This window comes from Rana temporaria, chromosome 3 (assembly GCF_905171775.1).
Source record: "Rana temporaria chromosome 3, aRanTem1.1, whole genome shotgun sequence".
Taxonomy (NCBI): Eukaryota; Metazoa; Chordata; class Amphibia; order Anura; family Ranidae; genus Rana; species Rana temporaria.
This window is the reverse complement of record NC_053491.1, coordinates 75,305,098-75,327,255: the sequence shown is the minus strand read 5'-3', so window position 1 is coordinate 75,327,255 and position 22,158 is coordinate 75,305,098. Positions and strand designations below refer to the sequence as shown.

The 22,158-nt window shown below is 41.7% G+C and overlaps 1 protein-coding gene across 1 annotated transcript in view; it reads left to right on the top strand.

The window, feature by feature from the left end:
- Window positions 1–22,158, top strand: part of MYO1E (myosin IE) — a 267,148-nt gene that overhangs the window by 199,204 nt on the left and 45,786 nt on the right. Inside the window, exons 19-21 of the mRNA XM_040342781.1 lie at window positions 8,181–8,325; window positions 18,938–19,052; window positions 20,346–20,515. Of these exons, the coding sequence (XP_040198715.1) occupies window positions 8,181–8,325; window positions 18,938–19,052; window positions 20,346–20,515 (430 nt within the window). The remainder of the gene's footprint in view (window positions 1–8,180; window positions 8,326–18,937; window positions 19,053–20,345; window positions 20,516–22,158) is intronic.

The following is a 22,158-nucleotide window of genomic DNA, read 5'->3' as shown; positions in this document are numbered from 1 at the left end:
CAGACTGAGTCCCTGAGGAAAATTCGTCGCATTCCCGACATTCCGGTCAGAGTTTTGGGGTGTCAAAGTCTCCTTTGAAGCTGGCTGTGGTGATAATCCCATCGGGTTCTCCATAGTGACGAGCCCAATAGCGATGACGTCACCTCTTATATCTCTGCCAATTCACCACGGAGAAATGGTAAAAATGTCCCAAACCAGTGCCGACACAAGCTGGTACCCGATTCTAGCCTTTCCGGTTTAACGTGACATCTTACCGGCGTTCCATCAAATGATAAAGGTCCATAACGGCGGGAGCTCTCCAACTAAGCTGCCATCTCCAAACACGGCTAGACCACGCCCCCTGGTCAGTTGCTTCTAAGGAGCTACAATGTGGTGGAAATAAACAGCTGATATAATCCTACATGGAGGCAAGGCTAAGAATGAAGGTTTTGCCCACTTCATTAAAATGTAAAACCCCTTTTTAAGTGATATACAAAGAGTAAACTAATTCATTTTGAAATCGGCTACTGTTGGCAAAACTGTTTTTAAATCTAAATGGCCTTATGGGTATACAGCCTTAACACTTGACGGCTATTACACAATCAATCAGGATTAGCGGGTGCAACCCTGTAAGTCGGTGACCTCATTCATGTCCTCAAAGCTATAGTAAAATGAATAGGTTGTGTAGAGGAATTGACAGGACTGGAAATGTATGTTTCTCTATTTGCTGTTAATTCTTTTGACAGCGATGAGTAATTGGAGGTTTACGTAGACGTTTATGTGCAGTATTTTTTATTTGCATGCAAAGATCACAGTGAATGACCATTGTGTGTTTCTTCAGGTAGGCCTTGGAAGTGTAAACCCTTTTCACATGTGTACACTGGCCTGAATGAGTAATGTGGAGCAGGATGTTTACTTCCCAGTGAAACTCGCCTCTAGTTGTAGCTCTTTATGTAGAAGTGAAATGTCTGCACTCAGGTGAATCTATGTATATGTATGTATGTGTGAGTGTGTGTGTGTATGTGTATGTATATATGTGTGTGTGTGTGTGTGTATGTATATATGTGTGTGTGTGTATGTATATGTATATGTGTGTGTATGTGTATATATATATATATATATATATATATATATATATATATATATATATATATATATATATATATATATATATATATATATATATATATATATATATATATATATATATATATATATATATATATATATATATATATATATATATATAATTTATTTATTTATTTTAGCTGCTGACACAATGCCTAGATTCTCGGCACAACAGATGTAGGTATATAAGTGCAGCGCTAACAAACTCAAAACAAAAATGTAATTGCTGACCCTGATGATGTAATTTGTGACAAAGCTGGTAGGGCAGAACCAGATACATGCTACTGAGCATGTGCGAAGGAACGGCAGCCATCTTTGATGCTGGAATTCTATGTTGCTGTATTATGTGATATGCTGTTTTCTGGACGTTTGTTAATGCTTAGACTTAATAAATTCCCCTTTTATTAATGTATGCATGCTATGTGGAGTGTCTTTTATCATATGTGCATCAGTCCTACTAAGATCATTCCCTGTGGTGCAGTGGTTCCCTGCAAGTTGTGGATGTATATGATAACTGACAGATACATTTCTGGTGTCTGAGGATGAGTGGAAACTGGGAGACTCTCAGGCCCCGTACACACGACAGAGGAACTCGACGTGCTTGGCACGTCGAGTTCCTCGTCGAGTTTTGGGATGAAGCCGCCGAGGAGCTCGGCGGGCCGGCTTCTCCCATAGAAGAACGAGGACAAAGAGAAAATAGAGAACATGTTCTCTATTTTCTCGTCGAGTTCCTCGGCGGCTCCATCGAGCCAAAACTGTACAGACGACAGAGATTCTCAGCAGAATCCGGGTTTTGACCGAGTTTCTCGGCGAATTCTGCCGAGAATCTCTGTCGTGTGTACGAGGCCTCACAATATGCATGTGACCACTCTTGTATGGAGGGTTGCATTGTTTGGTAAGCCTCCTGCAGGCGGAAATGCCAAATCTTGCGCACAGCTGCCATCCTGTATCGGTAACTACGGTCCTCCTAGACCATAGAGATGAGCAGAGGCCATCTTTCCAACAACCATCAGAACTGTTCTCAGAACTACCAATCATCCAGGGAAGTCCAAGAGCCACCAGAAAGTGGTGAGGGGTGGGGGGGGTTGAACCCAGTGACTGAGCGACCCCCTCCCGCTGCTTCTAAAAGTGATTCAGTGGCGAATCCGCCACTCGAATCACTTTTAGTAGTTAATTGCCAGCTGGAAAAAAAAACAGGGTTATGCTGCAGCCATTACCCCAGTATTCCACTTCCAAGCGAGGATGTCATTTGTCTATGGCCCAGTTAGGTTGTGGATAGAGTGGAGAAGGATTAGAATACTTGTCAGGTTTGAATTACTGTCCGTGCACCCATTTTCACTGTAAAAATTAAAAAAGTAACATAATAAAAATTATAATAAAAATACAAATTTTAAAGCGCCCCTGTCCCTTTAGTCGCACACAGAAGCAAACGCATATGTATATCGCACCCATATATGTAAACGACATTCGGACCATGCGTAAAGTATGGCCAGGAACGTTGGAGAGCAATATTTCTAGCACTAGATCTCCTCTGTAACACTAAACTGACAACTTGTAAAAAAAATTAAACCGGCGCCTATAGATATTTTTAAGTACCGTAGTTCTGCGCCATTTCATGAATATGCGCAATTCTAAAGAGTGACATGTTCAGTATCTATTTAGCATAACATCATCTTTTATATTTACGAAAATTGTGTGATCTTTGGTGTTTTTTCCAAAAACATTGCATTTGAAAAATTGTTGCTCAAATACCGTGTGACAAAAAATTGCAACGGCGGCCATTTTATTCTCTAGGGTCTTTCCTAAAATATTTTGCAAAAAATTATGATTTTTTTTTTATGTAGAAGAGAAATTCCACATTTGGCCCTAATGCAAAGTGATTACAATATGAAAAATTAGTAGAGACCATATTGCATTACAAATTGGAAACATTGTTGGAAGCCATAAATAAAACCGGCAAATATCAGTTTTGATCTCTACAATTAAACTTGTGAACATGCAGCATCATGGTCTGCTTGGACATATTCATCACTACGGTAATAACTTCATTATACAGGCTGGAAACAAAAAAAGATTACTCCGAAGGAGTAACCAATGGTGGGACTTTAAAGGCAAGGAAACAATAGAAGTAACAAAAAATATATATTTATTGAAGAAAATACAAATTGATTAACACAGTGTTCAAGAATTAAAACCATACAAGATATTACAGAGTATAGATTTGGTCCTTTGTGTGTCTACGCGTTTTGCTGTGAGGCTTCTTCAGGACTGTACAGCGTGAGGCTGTCTCCTGGGGGTTTGCTGCAGACGTCCATTGTTGATTATCTTTCTGCTTGGACCCATATAAAAAGAGTGTTCTCCACCCTAAACACCCCCCTCCCTGCATCTCCACCCTAAACACCCCCCTCCCTGCCTCTCCATCCTAAACACCCCCCCTCCCTGCCTCTCCACCCTAAACACCCCCTCCCTGCCTCTCCACCCTAAACAAATAACCTCTCTTTGTTTAATGATGGGGTTAGTAGGAGGGAGGGGGTCCTGTGTAACGATGAGGGCTGGTGTTGAGTAAGGGGTCCTGTGTAATTATGGGGAGGGGGATGGTGGTAGGGGGGATTGGTTTTGTTTAACCATGCCCCTTAAGCCCCTTCCACTTTTTGGCGTGACGTGGCGCATGTTTACAGTTTTGGAGGTATGTACTCTGTCCTGTGATGCTGAGCTGTATACTCTGTCCTGTGATGCTGAGCTGTATACTCTGTCCTGTGATGCTGAGCTGTATACTCTGTCCTGTGATGCTGAGCTGTATACTCTGTCCTGTGATGCTGAGCTGTATACTCTGTCCTGTGATGCTGGGGCTGTATACTCTGTCCTGTGATGCTGGGGCTGTATACTCTGTCCTGTGATGCTGGGGCTGTATACTCTGTCCTGTGATGCTGGGGCTGTATACTCTGTCCTGTGATGCTGGGGCTGTATACTTTGTCCTGTGAAGTTAGTAGAATAGAGGGGACGGAGTGGGTGGGGCTTATGAGAAGTGGGATGGGTCAAAATGAAGGGGTGGAGGGGTGGGGTCTGGCGCCCCGCATCCCAAAACTTCACCAGCCGCTACTGGAATAAAGTCTAATAGCCTACAAGGGAAGGCTCAGCTGCGTACAATACATGGAAAAGAGCACGATTTGCCGTAAAATCCTACATGCTATGCAAATAATCAACTGGCTACATTTGGAATTTAGTCATATACACTGGAAAAGAATGAAATCCAAAATACAGAAACTATGGTATGGTCTTCTGTTCTTTCACTCATTGAGCCATTGCTAAATCAGGGCTATTGCCTAACACCCGACAACTTTTATACATCTCCTGAACTTTGAGTTTCTTCTGCAAAACAAAATGGATGCCTATGGAACCGTTGGGGCTAACAGGCGTGGCATAATGCCAATATTTGGCAATAAGAAACTGGAGAAATAGTTGCCTGGCAGAAAGGCAAAATGATGGCACTGCGATGGCGTAACAAGAAAGATGTGTGCCTAATGAAATAAATACAGTTCAAAATACCTCCACTGTTATGGTACGCACGAAAGGTGGGAAATAAATCATGAAGCCACAAGTAGTGATAGACTACAATAAATCATGGGAGGTCTACAGAGCCAACCAAGCAATGACATTCTACCCAGCAACGAGGAAACGGCAAAAGAAGTACTACAAGAAGATCTTCAGGCATCTTTTTGAGCAATGCTTGTGGAATGCCTACATTCTGCAAAAAAAAAAGTGACAAGCCTGTGATTCATTCTGACTTCATTTGGAAAGTTGACAAACGTATTTTTGTGAACCACCAAACACCATCAATGGCCGTGAATAGAGCTGGACGTTGTGCTGTTGGCATTGTCAACCCGGAACGCCTGACTGGTCATCACTTCATGGGCTACATCCCACCAACTGAGAAAAGTTGGCACCTTCTATGATGTATGTGGTTTGTTGCTCGAAGTGGGATGACGGTGAAAAAAAAATCAGACAGGAAACCAGGTTCCAGTGTCCGGATTGTGACGTTGGACGTAATGCAGTCCATGTTTCGAAATGTTTGATACCCGGGATGTTTACTAAACCAATATGCAGTGCCTAGTATTAGTGACGAGTAATATTGCACCCTTGTTTGGACAAATTTTACTGTGTTAGGTGTGATTAATAATATAATAAATTGTATTCAATAATGTATTTTTTATAATTATTTATTGTATTATAATTTATGAATTCGTGTTTTAAACTTCCGCATACCCGGGATGTCTACTAGGTTCTTTTAACAGATTGAAGTGAGTTCTTCCTAATTACAGGCCTACAATATAAAAGAACAAATTTCCATGCAAAACAATGTACCGCTTTCACATTAAAAAATACTGACATAATCAGACCGCCAGGGAAGTTAGGCCCCTTTCAGACTGGGGCGGGAGCCAAGGTGGCGGTATAACGCCGCTAAAAATAGCGGCGCTATACCACCGGGAATGCTGCGGGAATCAGCCGCTAGCGGTGCGGTATTAACCCCCGCTAACGGCCGATAAAGGGTTAATACCGCCCGCAATGCGCCTCTATAGAGGCACATTGCGGGCGGTATTGCCGCGGTTTCCCATTGTATTCAATGGGAAGGAGCGGTATACATGCCACTCCTCTCACCGCTGCTGACAGGAGATTTTTTGTCTCCCGCCAGCGCATCGCCTCAGTGTGAAAGCCCTCGGGCTTTCACATTGAGTCTGCAGTGAAGGAGTTTTTCAGGCGGGATAGCAGCGCTATTTTTAGCGCTGTACCGCCTGAAAAACTCCTCAATGTGAAAGGGGTCTTAAAGTAGTTATGACTAAACTATGGGATATAGAGGCTTTATAATGCAGTCATAACTAGTCATAACTATGCAGGCATTATAAATGCTTTTGTTTATTTTCAGAAATTATCTGTCTTACCTATTTTACAAGTTAAATGTTAAGTCATGTGACTATGCACAGTTTTCCTGATAGGGGGCGGGGTTACAGAACACTGTGCAGACATACAGCATGCCTGTAATCTATAGTCTGTTCAGCCTGAGGCATGATGCAGGCTGTGCATGAGCATGGAATGTGTATAAAATGCAAGCTGTGATTGGGAAGGGGGTGTGTGCCAGAGGCAGGCTGTGATTGGTCAGAGGGGTATGGGGGGTGAATGAACTATGCAAAACAGGCAGGCTTTTTGTCATCAGTGTCCTGTACCTCAAAAGATGAAAACTGACTGTGCAAGAACAGATCAACTTCTGTGTTTTGTGTGGTCAGATTAGAGGAAGGAAAGAAGGTAACTGGCAGGGTCAATCGGGTACTTCAGAAGGAAGAAGTACATGAAAATTATAGACTATGATTTATAAAATGCACATACAGTATGTGAACACACACTTAGAAATAATAAATCTTTAGGGGAACATCTACTTTAATAGCACAGTGATTAATATGGTTAAACGACTAGAATTTTGGCTTTAAAGAGGTTGGTTGTTAAGCCACTATAGTATAATAATACAATCCCATCCGTAAAATAACATGTCCTAGTGGTCTGTGTTATATAAAAAAAATGCAGGTTTCTACCTTGTATCAGCATCTCCTGGCGCTCACGTGACTCCTTGGCTCTCTCCTCTCCCCGGCTGTCGGCTATAGCAGGAGGCGCCAAGAACTCCTGCTGATGTTAGCCAGGCAGGAGAGAGAGACACACGCGAGTGATCACGTGAGCGATGGGAGATGCTCTGATATAAGCGCCCAGAGGCGATTCAGTTCGCATGTGTTGCGCTATACAAGTTTCTCATTCACTCATATAAGTTACAGATCGGCATCTTTTTTTATAGAACAGACACTGGGGACACACAATGTTATTTTACAGAGGGGAGTGTATGCTTATACTGTAGTTATGATAGCAGGAGGGGGAGGGCTTGAGAGTGGACAGAGCTGACAGGCAGGGAGGGGATGGGGGAGAGCTGCAGATGACAGAGGCGCGTAAACTGTCAGGTTTCAGCAGCCATAATAAACCGTGGTCAGTTTACAGGGGGAGGGAGGAACCAGGCAGGATCAGGCAGGTTTCCTAGGTTATACAGGGGGGGCAAATTACACAGCTTTAAAGGAGCAGGGTCTATTTATTTATTTTTGGGTAACAAACACTTGAACTTTGACCAGTACAACATTGGGATTATGTGGGTAATGCAGTGCAAAGAGCAACAATGATACAAGAAGTGATTACTTGTATGATTTCTGCACTTTACATCTCATTGCTGGTTTTTGCACTGTGAGTGAAATATCCCCTTTTAGCATGTTGATGTTCTCCTAATCTTTGTACGTGTTTCCTGTGGATATTCAGGTTCCTTCTGGAATCTAAACATACTTCAATGCTAATTGACTGTGACCTAAATTGACCCTAGTCTGGTCTGTTGTCACCATGCATTAGCAGTATTGGATTGTAAACTACTTCAGGGGTTTGCCAGCACTGACTATTTCAATAAAATTTGTGAAATACTGGAATGATCTCTTAAAGTTGAATCGCAATCCAAGTGTGTCCCATTGTTATCCATATGTTTCCCAATAAAAGCAAGTACTATGCTGAATACATGCATTGCTCAGACTGTTGAAATAGGTCAGTGTTATGATGTGTTCCTTAAAGAAGAATTCCAGGTATGGATATTTTATACATAGTTACATTGTTTCAGCCATGTAACTATGCATATGGTATACCATACTTGGCTGATGCCCCTTGGCTGATGCCCCTGAAGCTGAAAATCACTGATGTAGACACCACGACTTCAGTGATTTACACTTGCTTCCGGGTCCCCGCATTACGCGGCTGCTCTGCTGCATTCTGAATCCAGAATTTCAGCTGCTCATCATGGGCACCAATCGGAGAATGGTTTGCAACCTCTGAATGAATGCAAAGCATTTTCTGATTGGAGGAGGTGGAGAGCGGGAGATCACATTAAACTAATATGATGGAAAGTCTCAGACCAGTGACTAGTTGTTCCCTGTACTATGGAAGTGTTTTTTTTATAAATCTTAGTCTGTAAAATATTTCTATTTATGTATACATTTTCTTTACAGATATGCAATTCTTACCAAAGAGACTTGGCCTACATGGCGTGGAGAAGAGAAAAAGGGCGTCCTCCATTTACTTCATTCTGTGAATATGGAGCCGGACCAGTTCCAGTTGGGGAAAACAAAAGTGTTCATTAAAGCTCCAGAGTCGGTGAGTATCCTAGGTGCATGATGGGGTCCACAAACTAATGAAAACGACGATTTTTTTATATATTGCAGATAAAAAGAAACCTATAAAAACACTTAGAGGAGAAGTATAGTCAACGCTTTTTTTAGCTGTACTTCTGTAGGTCACATGGGTTCAGTTAGTTTTGCACTCACTGTTTACAGACAGTGTGCTTTAGAGAAAGATGCTCTAGACCAGGGATCTTCAAACTACAGCCCTCCAGCTGTTGCAGAACTACATGTCCCATGAAGCATTGTAAAACTTTGACATTTACAGACTTGACTAGGCATGGTGGGAGTTGTAGTTCCTGAACAACTGCAGGCCATTGTTTGGAGAACCTTCTAGACCATATGGTCAGGATCCACTCGATTTGCACAGAAACGCTGTGCTTCTTTTGGTCCGTTTCAGGCCCGAATTCAGCCCAAAATTCAGGCTGAAATTGGACCAGAAGCAGTGAATGAGGACGCACCAGACGTACCGGATTCGTATGTGAACCCAGCCTTAATAAATGAACCCCAGTGTTTATTAAAACACTGCTCTGGAATGTGATTTGTACACAACTGATCAGCAGGCCTGTTGGCGGGTTCTGAGGACAGGAGTTGAGAACCACAGGTCTATGGACAACCAGAAATGGTACCACTGTCCATAAACAGGGCATGGGTCTCTTTAAATCATTACTCATTCTTTTATATCCTGCTTTACTCTGCTCCCTTTGATACTCATGTTCTTCTTTCTTTTTTTTTTTTTTCTTTTTTTTTTTTTGCAGCCTGCCTGTTTATTTACATGGTAATATTATACTTTTCCTTTCTTGCAAAATTCTATAATCTAACTTTATGTTCAACATAATGAACCACAAAAAAAGAGAAATGTCCAGACTATGCTGAAATTTTGCAGCATGTGCAGTCATTGGTAGGGCGCCCCACCTGTTGCTGCAATGAGACAGTCATCCTCTTTTATGACGTGTTAGCCACACCTGAATAAATAAAAAAAGTGCTAAAAATAATTCAAAGGAGTGCAACCCGTACGTGACACTTGGCAAGTTATTCAGGCTGCTCTTCATTCATTTACACTGAGCAAAGTAATGACATCTGACAGGCCCTGACACAGGGAGCATTTATCCTCATACTAAGCGGATCATTATTACCGGTATGCCTGGACATTCAGACAGAATTGATGACACATTATAAATTTCTGAAGGCATCTTGTAAATAATATTTTAAAGATAACTCTGTTCACTTCTGCTCTGTGAGTGTGATTCAGTAGCTGACATCCAGGTATACTAATGCCCACTTCTGTATTATACTTTGCTGATGGACAGCATAGCTCTGCTTATCCATTCCTGCAAATCTTCATGGCTTAAAGTGATTGTAAAGATCACCTTGTAAAACAACCCATTCAGTTTAGAATAGAAATAAAAGGCAAAACATTTGTGTGTAGATAAAAAAAAAAAAACTTTACAAATGCCCCCCTTTTTGTAGAAGTGATCACATTCCCTCTGTTCTCAGCTGCATAAGAGTTGGGGGAAGAGAAGCGGCAGCAGCACACTGAGCTTCCCATTAAATGGCTGTGAAGGGGGCAGGGGGTTTCAGGACAAGTTTAATCATTGGAGGAGAGCAGGCTGAGTTCACAGCATAACTAGAGAACTGACCACACTGTTCTCCTGCTTAGTGTGGTCCGTTTTTAATATGAAAGCAGGGTGACTAGCAGGAACACCAGGCATTTCACACAAAGGAAGCAATACAAAGAACAGGAGACTTTTTTTATAAACGTACATGGTACAGCAGGCACGTATCAGGAATATGAAATGTTGGGGTAACCAACACTTTACGAAATGTTCTACATCAGTGGTCATCAACCCTGTCCTCAGGGCCCACTAACAGGCCAGGTTTTATGTATTACCTTGGGGAGATGCAGACTAGAATATCTCAATTACTGAGCAGCAAATGATGTCACCTGTGATGTATTTCAGGTATCTTGCAAACCTGGCCTGTTAGGACAGGGTTGGTGACCACTGTTCTACATGACCATCGGCAAAGTGACAGCATTTATCCTGTTGCTTCTTTCCTAGCCCTCAAATGCGGGTTTGGAATATGGAGACATTGATATTTATGGTACATCAGTTTTATTTTTTATAAACTGTGCTGAGAGGGCTCAAGTTTAAAAAAAATAATTTTATGTCACTCAGTAGAAGCACATTATTTTATCAAGGGTAAAATGTTTCAGTAAAATATACACTAAAGTATATACCATAAGGCAGGGCCGGGACAAGGGGTGGGCAGGAGGGGAAGCTACCCCTGGCGCAATGGTTTATTGGAGATATGGGGGGCACCCTAACCCTAAGGGAAAGGGGGGGCGCAGTTTGGCATCTTTGCCCTGGGCACTTGATGACCTTGTTCCGGTACTGCCATAAGGCACACAAATGCAATTCAATACCCAGTTTTTGGTAAAATATAAAAGATGAGGTTGCGCCAAGCATAAATATACCCAACTCTGGCCCCCTAAATTTTCCCTAGGCTTACAGATCATCAATTAGGAGTTAAACATGAGTAATGGACCTAGCATTATTATTCTTGCTCTGGCATTCGTGGTGATATGCAATGTGTAGTCCAGTCAACATTTTCCTATATATGCCTCTACATTTGTATGTTTGGGGGGGTTTAAGTGCTTGAGTTTAACTTTATTTTTTAGATCCCTGATGTCTTGATATCTTACCATTGCATGCGACAGGCGAGGGGAGCTGTGGTATACTGGGGGCCCTTGGAAGTGATCAGGCAGCAGTACAGACATCTGACCACCTCCACCTAACAGCCGTCAGTCGGATTGTCAGATTTACACACATTTCACAGAATGGCCTTGCTTTGCGAAAGTAGTGGCCTCTTTGAAGTGGACTGACATGCCCTGTGCTGAGTTCTCCAGTCTAGAGTTCTCCAGTCTAGAGCTCTCCAGTCTAGAGCTCTCCAGTCTAGAGTTCTCCAGTCTAGAGTTCTCCAGTCTAGAGTTCTCCAGTCTAGAGTTCTCCAGTCTAGAGTTCTCCAGTCTAGAGTTCTTCCGTCAGCAGAGAACATGAGCTTTCTGATTGCAGATTTTGAAGACCTAGGCCGGCCATTCACGGTTTGAATCTTGGCCGGTTCAGCAGGAAACAGCTGAGATTCAAACTGTTAATGGGCATGCTGAATGTATCAAGTTGATCAATCAACTTTGGTACGACCAGCCTGCCGTATTTGCTTTCCCGATTATCGCAAACGGCTGTTAGTCGATAGTGATAATCTCTGTCTTCCCCCGGCAGGGATGGCTTCCCCTGCTCGCCCCGCCTGGAGAAAACAATTGCCGATTCCCCTGTCAGCACTGGGTGAATTATGTGAACTTCTTTCCTGCAGCCTGTGGTTGCAGGAAAGAAATTCGCACCATCTATGGCCAACCTTGCTCAAAAGGAGCCTTGTCAAACTTCTACAGAGGTGTTAATCTGCTAACTGGTGAATTGTTAAAGAAGAGGCACCATCTCAAAAACAAAGTTATATCTGTCTACTTAGTTCGAACAGAGGCTTAAAGAAGAGCTCCAGGAATTGCAACAGTTAAAAAAAAAAACATCTGCTGGCACATAGTTAAGTCCAACAAGGTCTATACCACCTTGTGGATTTATTTCCTTTTTTTCTTTTTTAATACTATTTACTTTTTTTTTTTTTTTTACTACGTGCACGGAAGTAGAGATATCGCTTTACTTCAGGCTCCCAGGCGCTGGACCTTCGGATCTCTGATACAGAAACTGCAGCCTCTCTGCTCATCCTCCCTCTCCTCTTGTCCAATCACAAGAAGGCTTTGTACTATGTGAACCCATTTACAAAATACAAAGCCTTTTGTGAATGGGCACGGGAGAAGAGGGGTGGGTAGTCTGAGCCGCCATCTCTCCTTTTGGAGCTCCAGTAGTATAGCTATATAAATAAGAGATAAGTCCACAAGGTGGCATACTTCTAGTTGGACTTGGTGCCGGTTCACACTGCAGCAATGCGGGAACCCTGCAAATCCACTACCGGTTCCCACATTGCATGTCTCCCGGCGGCAGTTCACACTGCCCTATGCGAACTGCTGGAAGTGGCAATTAAAAGTTAATGACACCCCCAAATCAGTTTGCAGATAGCAATGCGAATTGCAAATATGGACTGGAATAGGATCGTATGGGTGTGAACACGATTCTGCTGCGAAACAAAAAAGTGTCCTGTGCGTGTTTGGTTCGAATGCGATGCAAATTTAATCATACTATCTATGAATCACACAGAGATTGCATGTGATTTGCACTGCAGTGTGATGCGAATCACATCTGATGTCTGACATCGCTGCAGTGTGAACCGGCACTTAATCCCTTAAAAGCCATCAGATTTCTAAAACTGCTGCAGTTCCTGAGGTTCTTCTAAGGGTGCCATAAGCGGTGTTTTTTTTTATTATTTATTTATTAAAGTGTTACTAAACTCACAACCGTAATATCTGTCTGTATGTGCTGAACAGCATGCTTGTTATACTCACTGTGAGACCTTCAGTTACTTTTTCATCTTTCCATCTATTAAATCTTCTGCCCTTGTTGTTTTAACTTTGAATAGTAAAACATTTTTTTTTTCTGCCAGTAAATACCGTATACAGCCCACTTCTTGTTTCTTGTCTGGTAAAAAGCATAGGCTTAAAACATCATTCACAGCTCTCTCTCCTGAGAGTTTGCCAGGAAGGGAGGGGGAATGAGTTATACAAGGGCCAAGGAGAGCTGCAGAACTGGAGGTGTGTGTCTGTTTAAATCCAGGAAGTGAACAAGCGGCAGCTTCATCTACCCACAGTTAAAATAGTTGCAGCCAGACTCTTTGGCAAGTAATATATAAAATAATATGCAAAGTGGTTGGAGGGAAGCTTCAGAATGCCAAAGATTTTTTTATTACAAATTATGTGTGCAGACTGTAGTTCCTCTTTAAGTGATTAATCCTCTGTATTGTGTAAAAAGGCTCTTTGATCCTGTAAGAACAGGTCCTCCCCCCTCCTGCAGGGTCAATCTTGGCAAGGCCAGATAACACACAGTGAGGGTAGTAAAGCTGCACATGCTCAGTTTGGTCTTTATTGCTGGCGAGACCGTTTCCTTATTGAGCTGAGCTTTTCAGGTCACATGGTATTGATATCACACATGTGGGCGTGTGTACAGATCCTAAATGACAGCCCAGTTCTTCCCTCCTCCACCATGCCTAGTAACTAAAAAATAACACAGTGGGTGGGATGTCACATCTTGATTGATGGATGATCGGTCTCTGATAAAAGCATGAGGACACAGGCTGTAGTGGAAATTTCCCCCTACCTAAACATCCAGCACTCAGGCAGACCCTGCAGTTTATCACGTGACCGTGGTATACAGATCAACCAAAAAGGTATATAGTGGTAGTATTTTAATGTAAAAAGATTTATAAGCTGTATGATAGATGAACTATTTTCATATTACTTGGTTTAGTAACACTTTAAGGGTTGTTTTTGGCATTTATGTTTTTTGTGTATATTTTTAAAGATAAAACTTACTGAAGCAATTCTGTCTGCTGATTTGGAAAGTTGTATTTATTTTCTGTTAACTTCTCAATTAACCATTTTAACAAATCAATGTGTATGAAAATGTGAATAATTCACTGTATACTTATTTGTGAACAACCTGCAGTACGGTATTTTATACTGGGACCCTGTTGCTATTCCTGACTTCATATGGGTAGCAAACTGTTAAAACTTGACAGCTGTTAGCACAAGCTCTGCAGAACACCCTACTGATCACAATGTTTGTGGCCTCGAAATTTCCTGTGCAGCACAGAGCACCATTATTTGTACATGTAATAGGCGGATAGAGTGGTATTTCCAGAGCCAGATTCAACCACTATTGTGTTTAGCTTGGAGACGATTTGTTCATGTGTTCTAAAAGGCAGACATTTTGGTGGTCTGGTAAGATAGCGTGATCTGTTGGAATCTTGCCCTGTGCGCGCAGAAGGCTTTCAATTAAACAAAACTGTCATAATAAAATAAAAATATGAAGAGCTGAAACTGAAGTAAAGGGAGCTACCCTGAGCTTGGTAAACATTACACCACTTCATTGTATGTGTAGACAGTAAGTACATGGCCAGAAAAAATAACAAACCCGGTCCTTGCAGCAGAATTGAGGCCATTTTTCATACGTGAAACCACATAACAGAGACACGTCGCTGCAATTACATTTCTGCATCAGCTTGGTGTGCAAAGTTCAATGAATGGGCTCAAGTACAGATTTAGGGGCAGATCCACAAAGATCTGCCCCGGCGCATCGTATCTGAGATACGCTACGCCGCCATACCTTACCTGGCTTTGGTTCGAATCCATAAAAATTTTGCGCTGTAAGTTACGGCGGCGTAGTGTATCTCAAGCGGCGTAACGGCGCGGAATTCAAGTTGGGCGGGTAGGGGGCGTGTTTCATTTAAATGAAGCACGTCCCCGCGCCGAACGAACTGCGCATGCGCCGTGCCTAAATTTCCCGCCGTGCATTGCGCGAAATGACGTCGCAAGGACGTCATTGTTTAGACTTGGACATAAATTACGTCCATCCCGATTCACGGACGACTTGCACAAAAAAAGAAAAAATTCAAATTAAACGCGGGAACGACGGCCATACTTAACATGGCAAGTCGAACTATACGCCGCAAAACAGTAGCTTTAACTATACGCCGGAAAAAGCCGACTAGAGACGACGTAAGAGAATGCGACGGCCGCGAGTACGTTCGTGGAGCGTCGGAAATACTCGACGTGGAAAACGACGAGAACTCCACCCAGCGGACGCCGAAGTATTGCATCTAAGATCCAAAGGCGTACGAAGCCATACGCTTGTCGGATCTGACCCAGATGCCGTCGTATCTTGGTTTGAGGATTCAAACCAAAGATCCAACGCAGGAAATTTGAAAGTATGCCAGCGTATCAGTAGATACGCCGGCGTACTCTCTTTGTGGATCTGCCCCTTAGGCTTTTTTTTTTTGTATTGCTTTTGGAGATATCCCCTCTTCTCCTGGTCTTGCACTACAAAGACAAGAAATTTGTTCCGGTGATGCATGCCCCTGACGGCTATTAAATCCAAAAGCCAGCACTCAATGCACAACAATGCAAAATGTACCCGAGGCAAAATATATGTCGAATGAAGCCCAGTTGGCATTTGAGGCATGGCCTGGTTGGGAGCCCAGGCTGAGACTGCCATTCACTCCAATACCAGTGGGTCTTCATTGATGTCCGGCTTCACGGGGACATATCTTTTGCCTCATAGTTGCTTGGAGCCGAGACAAGCTCCTTCCCTGGCTGGCACTCAGTGATGGACACAGACATTTTTCATTACCCGTTCACAATGCAGAATGATCGTTTACTGTTACTGAATTACCATATTGGTAAAATACCATTTCAGGAGTAGGCAGACCCTCATTCTGAAGGTGACCGAGACGGGATGTCTACTGATATGGGACTTCAATAAACTGTTGTCCGGGAACATTTTGTGAGTGTTGGCTGTTTTTTATGTTTGAAATTGTGCAGTGTCATCACTTAACCAAGCACCCATCCCTCAAAAAGGATTACATGAGGTCAGTGCAGTACAGTTTGATGTATTATAGTCTATTAAATCACGACAGACATTCTAACCTTTGCCACCTCTACTAGAAGTGTGTTTGTTACAGCTTCTTTTACCTCTGGAGAGACATCCCATCACTTCCTGTCCCTCTGATTCCTTGTCACTGTAACAGGGAGTGAAGTGAAATCTTCCCAATTGGGACATGGATATTAAAACCTAACAGCTGTTCCTTACACATTAATAGAGATGAGTGAATCCTAGTCCGAAACCACCTAAGTGATCCCACCAGGAAACTGTCATCTGAATGCCTATGGTCGGCACAATACAGATGACTGCTTCATGGCAGGGTTTGCTCAGTTGGGTTTAAACTAGGATCTGTACTTGTCTGAGCTCAGAAACCATGAAAAATGGTTTTGGCTGGAGTCTGGTTTGGAAGTGTGATCTAATAGATTTTGAAAAAGGGCATGGTTTTCAGTGTCGGGAAGGGTGATAATGAGCTTCCAAAAGACGGGGTAGACTTGTTGGCCTTGCATAGGTGACCAGATCCAAAGCACAAGACTTCTTAACAAAATATTCGCTCTGTGGAAGTTTATCCTCAGAGGATTATAGAGGCTTCCATCACTCCCCTCTGCTTCTGAAAATCCTATTTCCGTGGTTGTTATGCTAATCTAGTGGTTTCGGGATTTTAAAATTTCAGACGCTGAACAAGTATGCAGATAAATTACTCTGCCTTCCATATCCATGCTTCAATACTCAGTCACCGATCTGGTACAAATCAAGTACCAGATCGGTGACTGAGTATTGAAGCATGGATATGTGGCACGCTTGTGCAACTGGGGAAAAATCGGCTAAATGCCTTTTGCCGTAGTCAAAGGAACATCAGTACTGGACTTGTCAATAGGTTCATCTGAAATAGTTAGTTGCCTGTCTATCATGTTGACCAAATGACTTCACTACTTTCTGAGACAATTACTAAGAACAAGTATGAAGATCACGTTTCTTAATAAATCTTGCTACTGGTTGCCCAATCACAAAGCTTTATTAGTCCGACATCACCTTTTATAAATGGATAAAAATCTTTAAAATGGACAAAAAAGCAGACAATATTTGTAAAATATCGTATTAAGTTGTATAACAAAGGTATTTGTGTGCATAGCTGTTCCAAGGTCTGCATTTTACTAGCTAATGCTGCCTAATATAAAATGTAGCTGGAAACCTGACACTGACAAACAAGGCAAGACCAGGCTCTGGTTTCTGTCTACTTTAAGCGTGAACCAAAAATCGGCAATCTGATTTGCTTGTCAGGCAGATTGCAGATGTGTGTGTGTGTGTGTGTGTGTGTTTTTTTTTTTTTTTTAGATGGATTGAATAAAAATTTAACTGTAGAGGCACAAAAATTATGTAGAGTTTTATATAAATGAGTGTAGAGCAATTGTAGTGGTAGCCTTTAGAAAACTGCATGGTATCAATGCTAACCAATTGCCTACTCTTACTAATGTACTAAAGCATACATTACAAAGGAGGTGATTTATAAAGAGTTTGCGTAGCTATTCACCTAGTGAAAGAACATATACATTTGTTCCTTGTAAATGAAGCAAAAAACAAATCTAAATGGGCTATATACTGTGCTGATCGATTTGTAAATCGTTTCAAATTTCCTATAATACTCAGCTCCATCTATTGGCCTAGTAAAAAAGCAGTGCAGTGCAAACATAAAAAAACACAATACTAAAAATAACACTGTATAAAAGATGAGAACAGTCCATGATCTTCACTTTAAAAAAGGAGAGATCAGCAAACACCAATAAGTGTCCAAAGGTGACTTCTTAGATATCTTTAAAGGGGTTGTAAAGGGAAAAAAATTTTTTCATAAACGGCAATCCTTTACCTGCAGACATTCCTCTTCCTTCACTTCCTCATTGTTCGTTTTTGCTCAGAAGTTGCTCTATTTCTTCTCTGTTCTGTTTGCTTCCTGCTTGTCTGATTTTACTGACCACCGTGATGGGAGGCTTTACTGCGGTGGTCAGTGACGTGCTTGCCCCATCCTGGGAACTACATCTGTGCGGCAGGACGCTCTCTACGTGTTAGAGACTTCAAGGAGGTGTGAATTACTGGGCGACGGGCGTGTCGCAATTCATACTGGGAAATGTAGTTCTTACATGAACAAGCGATGCAAACCAGGAAGTGATTGAGAGAACGGAAACTAGAATGCCGGAGGTGATATTGAGGAAGGAATTTATTAGGTATTTACTCGTTTTTTAACAGAATCATTACACTATTCTGTCTGTCTACCTTGCAGACATTAATTTTAGGCAAATTTTTTTTTCCTTTTAGTGACCCTTTAAGGTGACTCTGTGACAACCTCCACCACTGGTAATAGTTAGCAGCTCACCTCCGCAAATAGCCCCCTGAGGTAGTCAGTCAGGTCATGCAAGCAGTTCCCTCACTGGGATAATATGGCCAGGATCACTGTGATAAACTGCACACTGGAATAGATGAATACACACTGGTAGCTCTCAGATCCAGAAAGTCAAATGCATATAGGGAAAAACAAGGACATCTATTGCTCTCCGTTTTTTAAAAGAACAGCCTAATATGTAAAAAATAATTGCACTTACAGGAGAACAGTCGGCATAGAAAACACTTCCACGAGTATCGGCATGTAGGCCAAATGTGTTATTTTCTGTTTAAAATACATTTTTTACATTCAACCAGTGCAAATTATAACCGATTTTACATTCATTTTTTGCCCCATTCCCACAAAACAAATGTACATACACTTTCTCTGGGAATTTGGGCATACAAGTTCTTTATAAATAAACCCCAAAAGCAGTCCTATGGATCCTCTTGCCGATATTTTAGGATTCTACAGCTGCTATGTGCTGTATAGAAAATGGGTATCAACGACTCGCCACAAGTATATGTGCACCCAGCAGAGTCTAATTTATCGGGCTAATTTATACGTATCTATATTATGAGTGTTTATGCAATGCTTGTTTTTTTCACCATGTGTAGCTATTTCTGTTGGAGGAGATGCGTGAAAGGAAGTATGATGGCTACGCTCGAACAATTCAGAAAGCCTGGCGGAAATATGTAGCCCGGAAGAAATATGTGGAAATGCGAGAGCAAGGTATGGAATAGGCTGACTTGTCTGTCATATGTGTAGGCCAGCAGTGTCCTATAAATAAATGCCTAATTCACCAGTATGTTTTATGTCAAATGACATAACTCAAACCAAAACACTTTTGTAGTTTTGGATAGCGTAAAGAATGGTTGGAACCCCGATTTATGTATGTATATATTTATATTTGTGGATGCCTGTCCAGGAGATATGACATTGGTACAGAACAGGGGTCTCCAAAATGTGGCCTGGGGGCCAGATGCAGCCCTTTGCTTGTATTTACGTGGCCCTTGGAGCGCTTCATCCCACTGATATAAGAAACTATTTTGCCTACTAACATCAACAATGGGGCAAAATTACTGCCACTGACACCAACAATCGGGGCACTATTTCTCCCTCAATACCAATGATGGGTATTGAGGGAGGGAGGAATCTGATGCCAGAAAACAATTATATTCCCGCTGGCCACAGTCCGGCCCCCCTAAAGCCTGAAGAACAGTAAACTGGCCCTTTGTGTAGAAAGTTTGGAGACTCCTGGTTTGGAATGTATTGCTTTCAATTATGTGCTATATTTTCTGAATGTTTGGAAAAGTCGGTCACTTTCCCGGGAAGGTTTATGATAGAATGTGTTTTACCATACCTATATGTGGTATGGTAAAACTCATTCTATCTCATTCTTGCACACACAATCATGGCCTGTTTTATTCAGGCACAGGTAACCTAACTTTATGGTTTGGGGCTGTGTTGGAAAACCAGAGCACTTAGGCCTTGTACAGAAATCTCCTGCATGCGTCGAATGGATTCGACGCATGCGTGGAAGTATTTTACTTCCTGGTTTGGTGACGTGGTGGCGTCAACGTCACCGCGCTGTCTGTCCGCGGGGATTTCGGTTTGATGGTGTGTACAGCCATCAGACCAAAATCTTCCAGCGGACATGTCCGATGAAAACGGTCCGCCGACCGTTTTCATCGGATCTTGTTCTATCGTGTGTACAGGGCCTTACAGAAAAGCTATGCAAACATGAAAGTGCATACAAATGACCTGGAGATGTTCCCCATGGTACGTAGCACACAGTGCAGACGTACTAGGCAATTAACCACAAGCTGCCAAGGTAACAGCAGAAAAATAATCTCCATGTAAAACTGTACTGGGAAGTCTGGTAAATAGACATTGCTTATATGTTTTGTTACTGTATTGTCAGGATCTTGAGGAAAATTATTTAGTCTTCCACTATTACACAATAAAAAATGTATAATGTTTTTAGTATTGTCACAAGTGTGTGTCTAATTTTATCTGTTACAGCTTCTGATCTTTTCCTAAACAAAAAAGAAAGAAGGCGCAATAGCATTAATCGGAATTTCATTGGAGATTATATTGGTATGGAGGAACATCCAGAACTTCGACAGTTTTTGGCAAAGCGGGAAAAAGTAGACTTTGCAGACACTGTGACCAAGTATGACCGCAGATCAAAAGTAAGTTGAACTAATTAAAGTAGACTTCGACTGTTGAGCTTGGACAATCCGTAAAATAGATTTTGAAAGTAAATACCCGAAAAGATATCCGTGGGATGCGAAACAGGATCATATATTAGAATTACACTATGGGAGGCATCTTCCCTAAATTTTAGAACTAATTTATATGGATGATTTTTTTACTATTATTTATTGATGGTGCACATATATTTAAGAATATATACTTTTTATACAATTGGCAGTAGCACATTGCTGTTATACACACTTTATAGCTTTATATGCAAGTACAATTTTATAACTTTAGGGTGTTTGATATTGCTGCTATATAATTGTTTCTATTGAGTGCAGGAAAACAAACATTGAGATACGTAATGGGCTACATAAAATAAGGGGGTTCTATGTTTCAGTGGAATTGAGAGCTAATTCCCTTTTCTGCTGCTATAAAGAGTCTCTATTGGAGCATCTCCACCATTCAGGGGAAGCCTTGAATTTTCTACCAATGAATACAAGGCTTTCTCTAAATGACCAGGGTTGAGAGGCAGGCAGATTAACAATACCTTTACCGATCAAATTAAAAGGCTTCTCCTGAATGGTGTAGATGCCAAGAATAACTCTTTATATGCAACAGCAGAGGAGAATTTGCTGGTATTGCTGTTGGAACAAAGCAGTGCTTAAAGTTGCGGGTAGACTGTTTGGACAAAAAAAACTATTCAAAGTGAAACCATATTTTATTATTATCTGATCACTGATCTCAGTGCTAGGTGTTCAAAACCATACTGTAAAGCTTCTGCATGGATTCTCACTTTTTAAGTTGATCCTGGTGATGCTCCAAGTTGTCATTTGACGTCCATGTCCATGGCTCTAATCTCCTATCTACGTTTCTGTGTTCATGGGCTGCTTCTTTTTTTCTTTTTTTTTTTTTATTTGCTGTTCATTTTTGACAGCCACAAAACATAGGAAATAACTGCTTTTAAGCACAAATAACACGTTTTGGGGCTTAGAGAGTATGGAACCTTTTTATAAACTTGTTTGAGATCAAATATCACAAACAATGCTACTTACAGTAATTATGAGTTTGTATGATATGAAAGACATTAAAATAATTACACCAATATAATGGAACTCCTTAATCCAATTTTGCCTTGCAGCGAGCGGTCTGGGAGAGCATTTCAGGCACAAATGCAAACAGGAACACCACTGTGCCCTAGCACAGTGTAGAGTTCTGATTTAGTATAGATTTAAATAGTAATGCACTCACATTTTTCAAAACATTAGTAACAGCTTATCTGATTTCAAATATACATTTACACCAATTTCAAACATACTGTATATTGCACTCGTTTTAAGGCCTCATTCGCATAGGCACTGTGGTCTGTTCAACGTGCCAACCTATGTTTCTCTGTGGGGGCACAGCAGCTTTATGTTCTAATTCGAAAGGCGCGCAAGGGTGGGTGGTTGGGCGGGCAGCCCCGAATGCGCACATTGTGTTCTGGGGCATGCATCCACCCATGCACACCAGTCAAATTAGGATAGGCTGCTATGTCCTTACAGCTGCTACTCCCCCATAACATAGACTGCCTGCACAGAGGTGCTAATAAGGAGGTACAGTCAGTACTAGAAAAAAAAAACATGTGACCTCATTA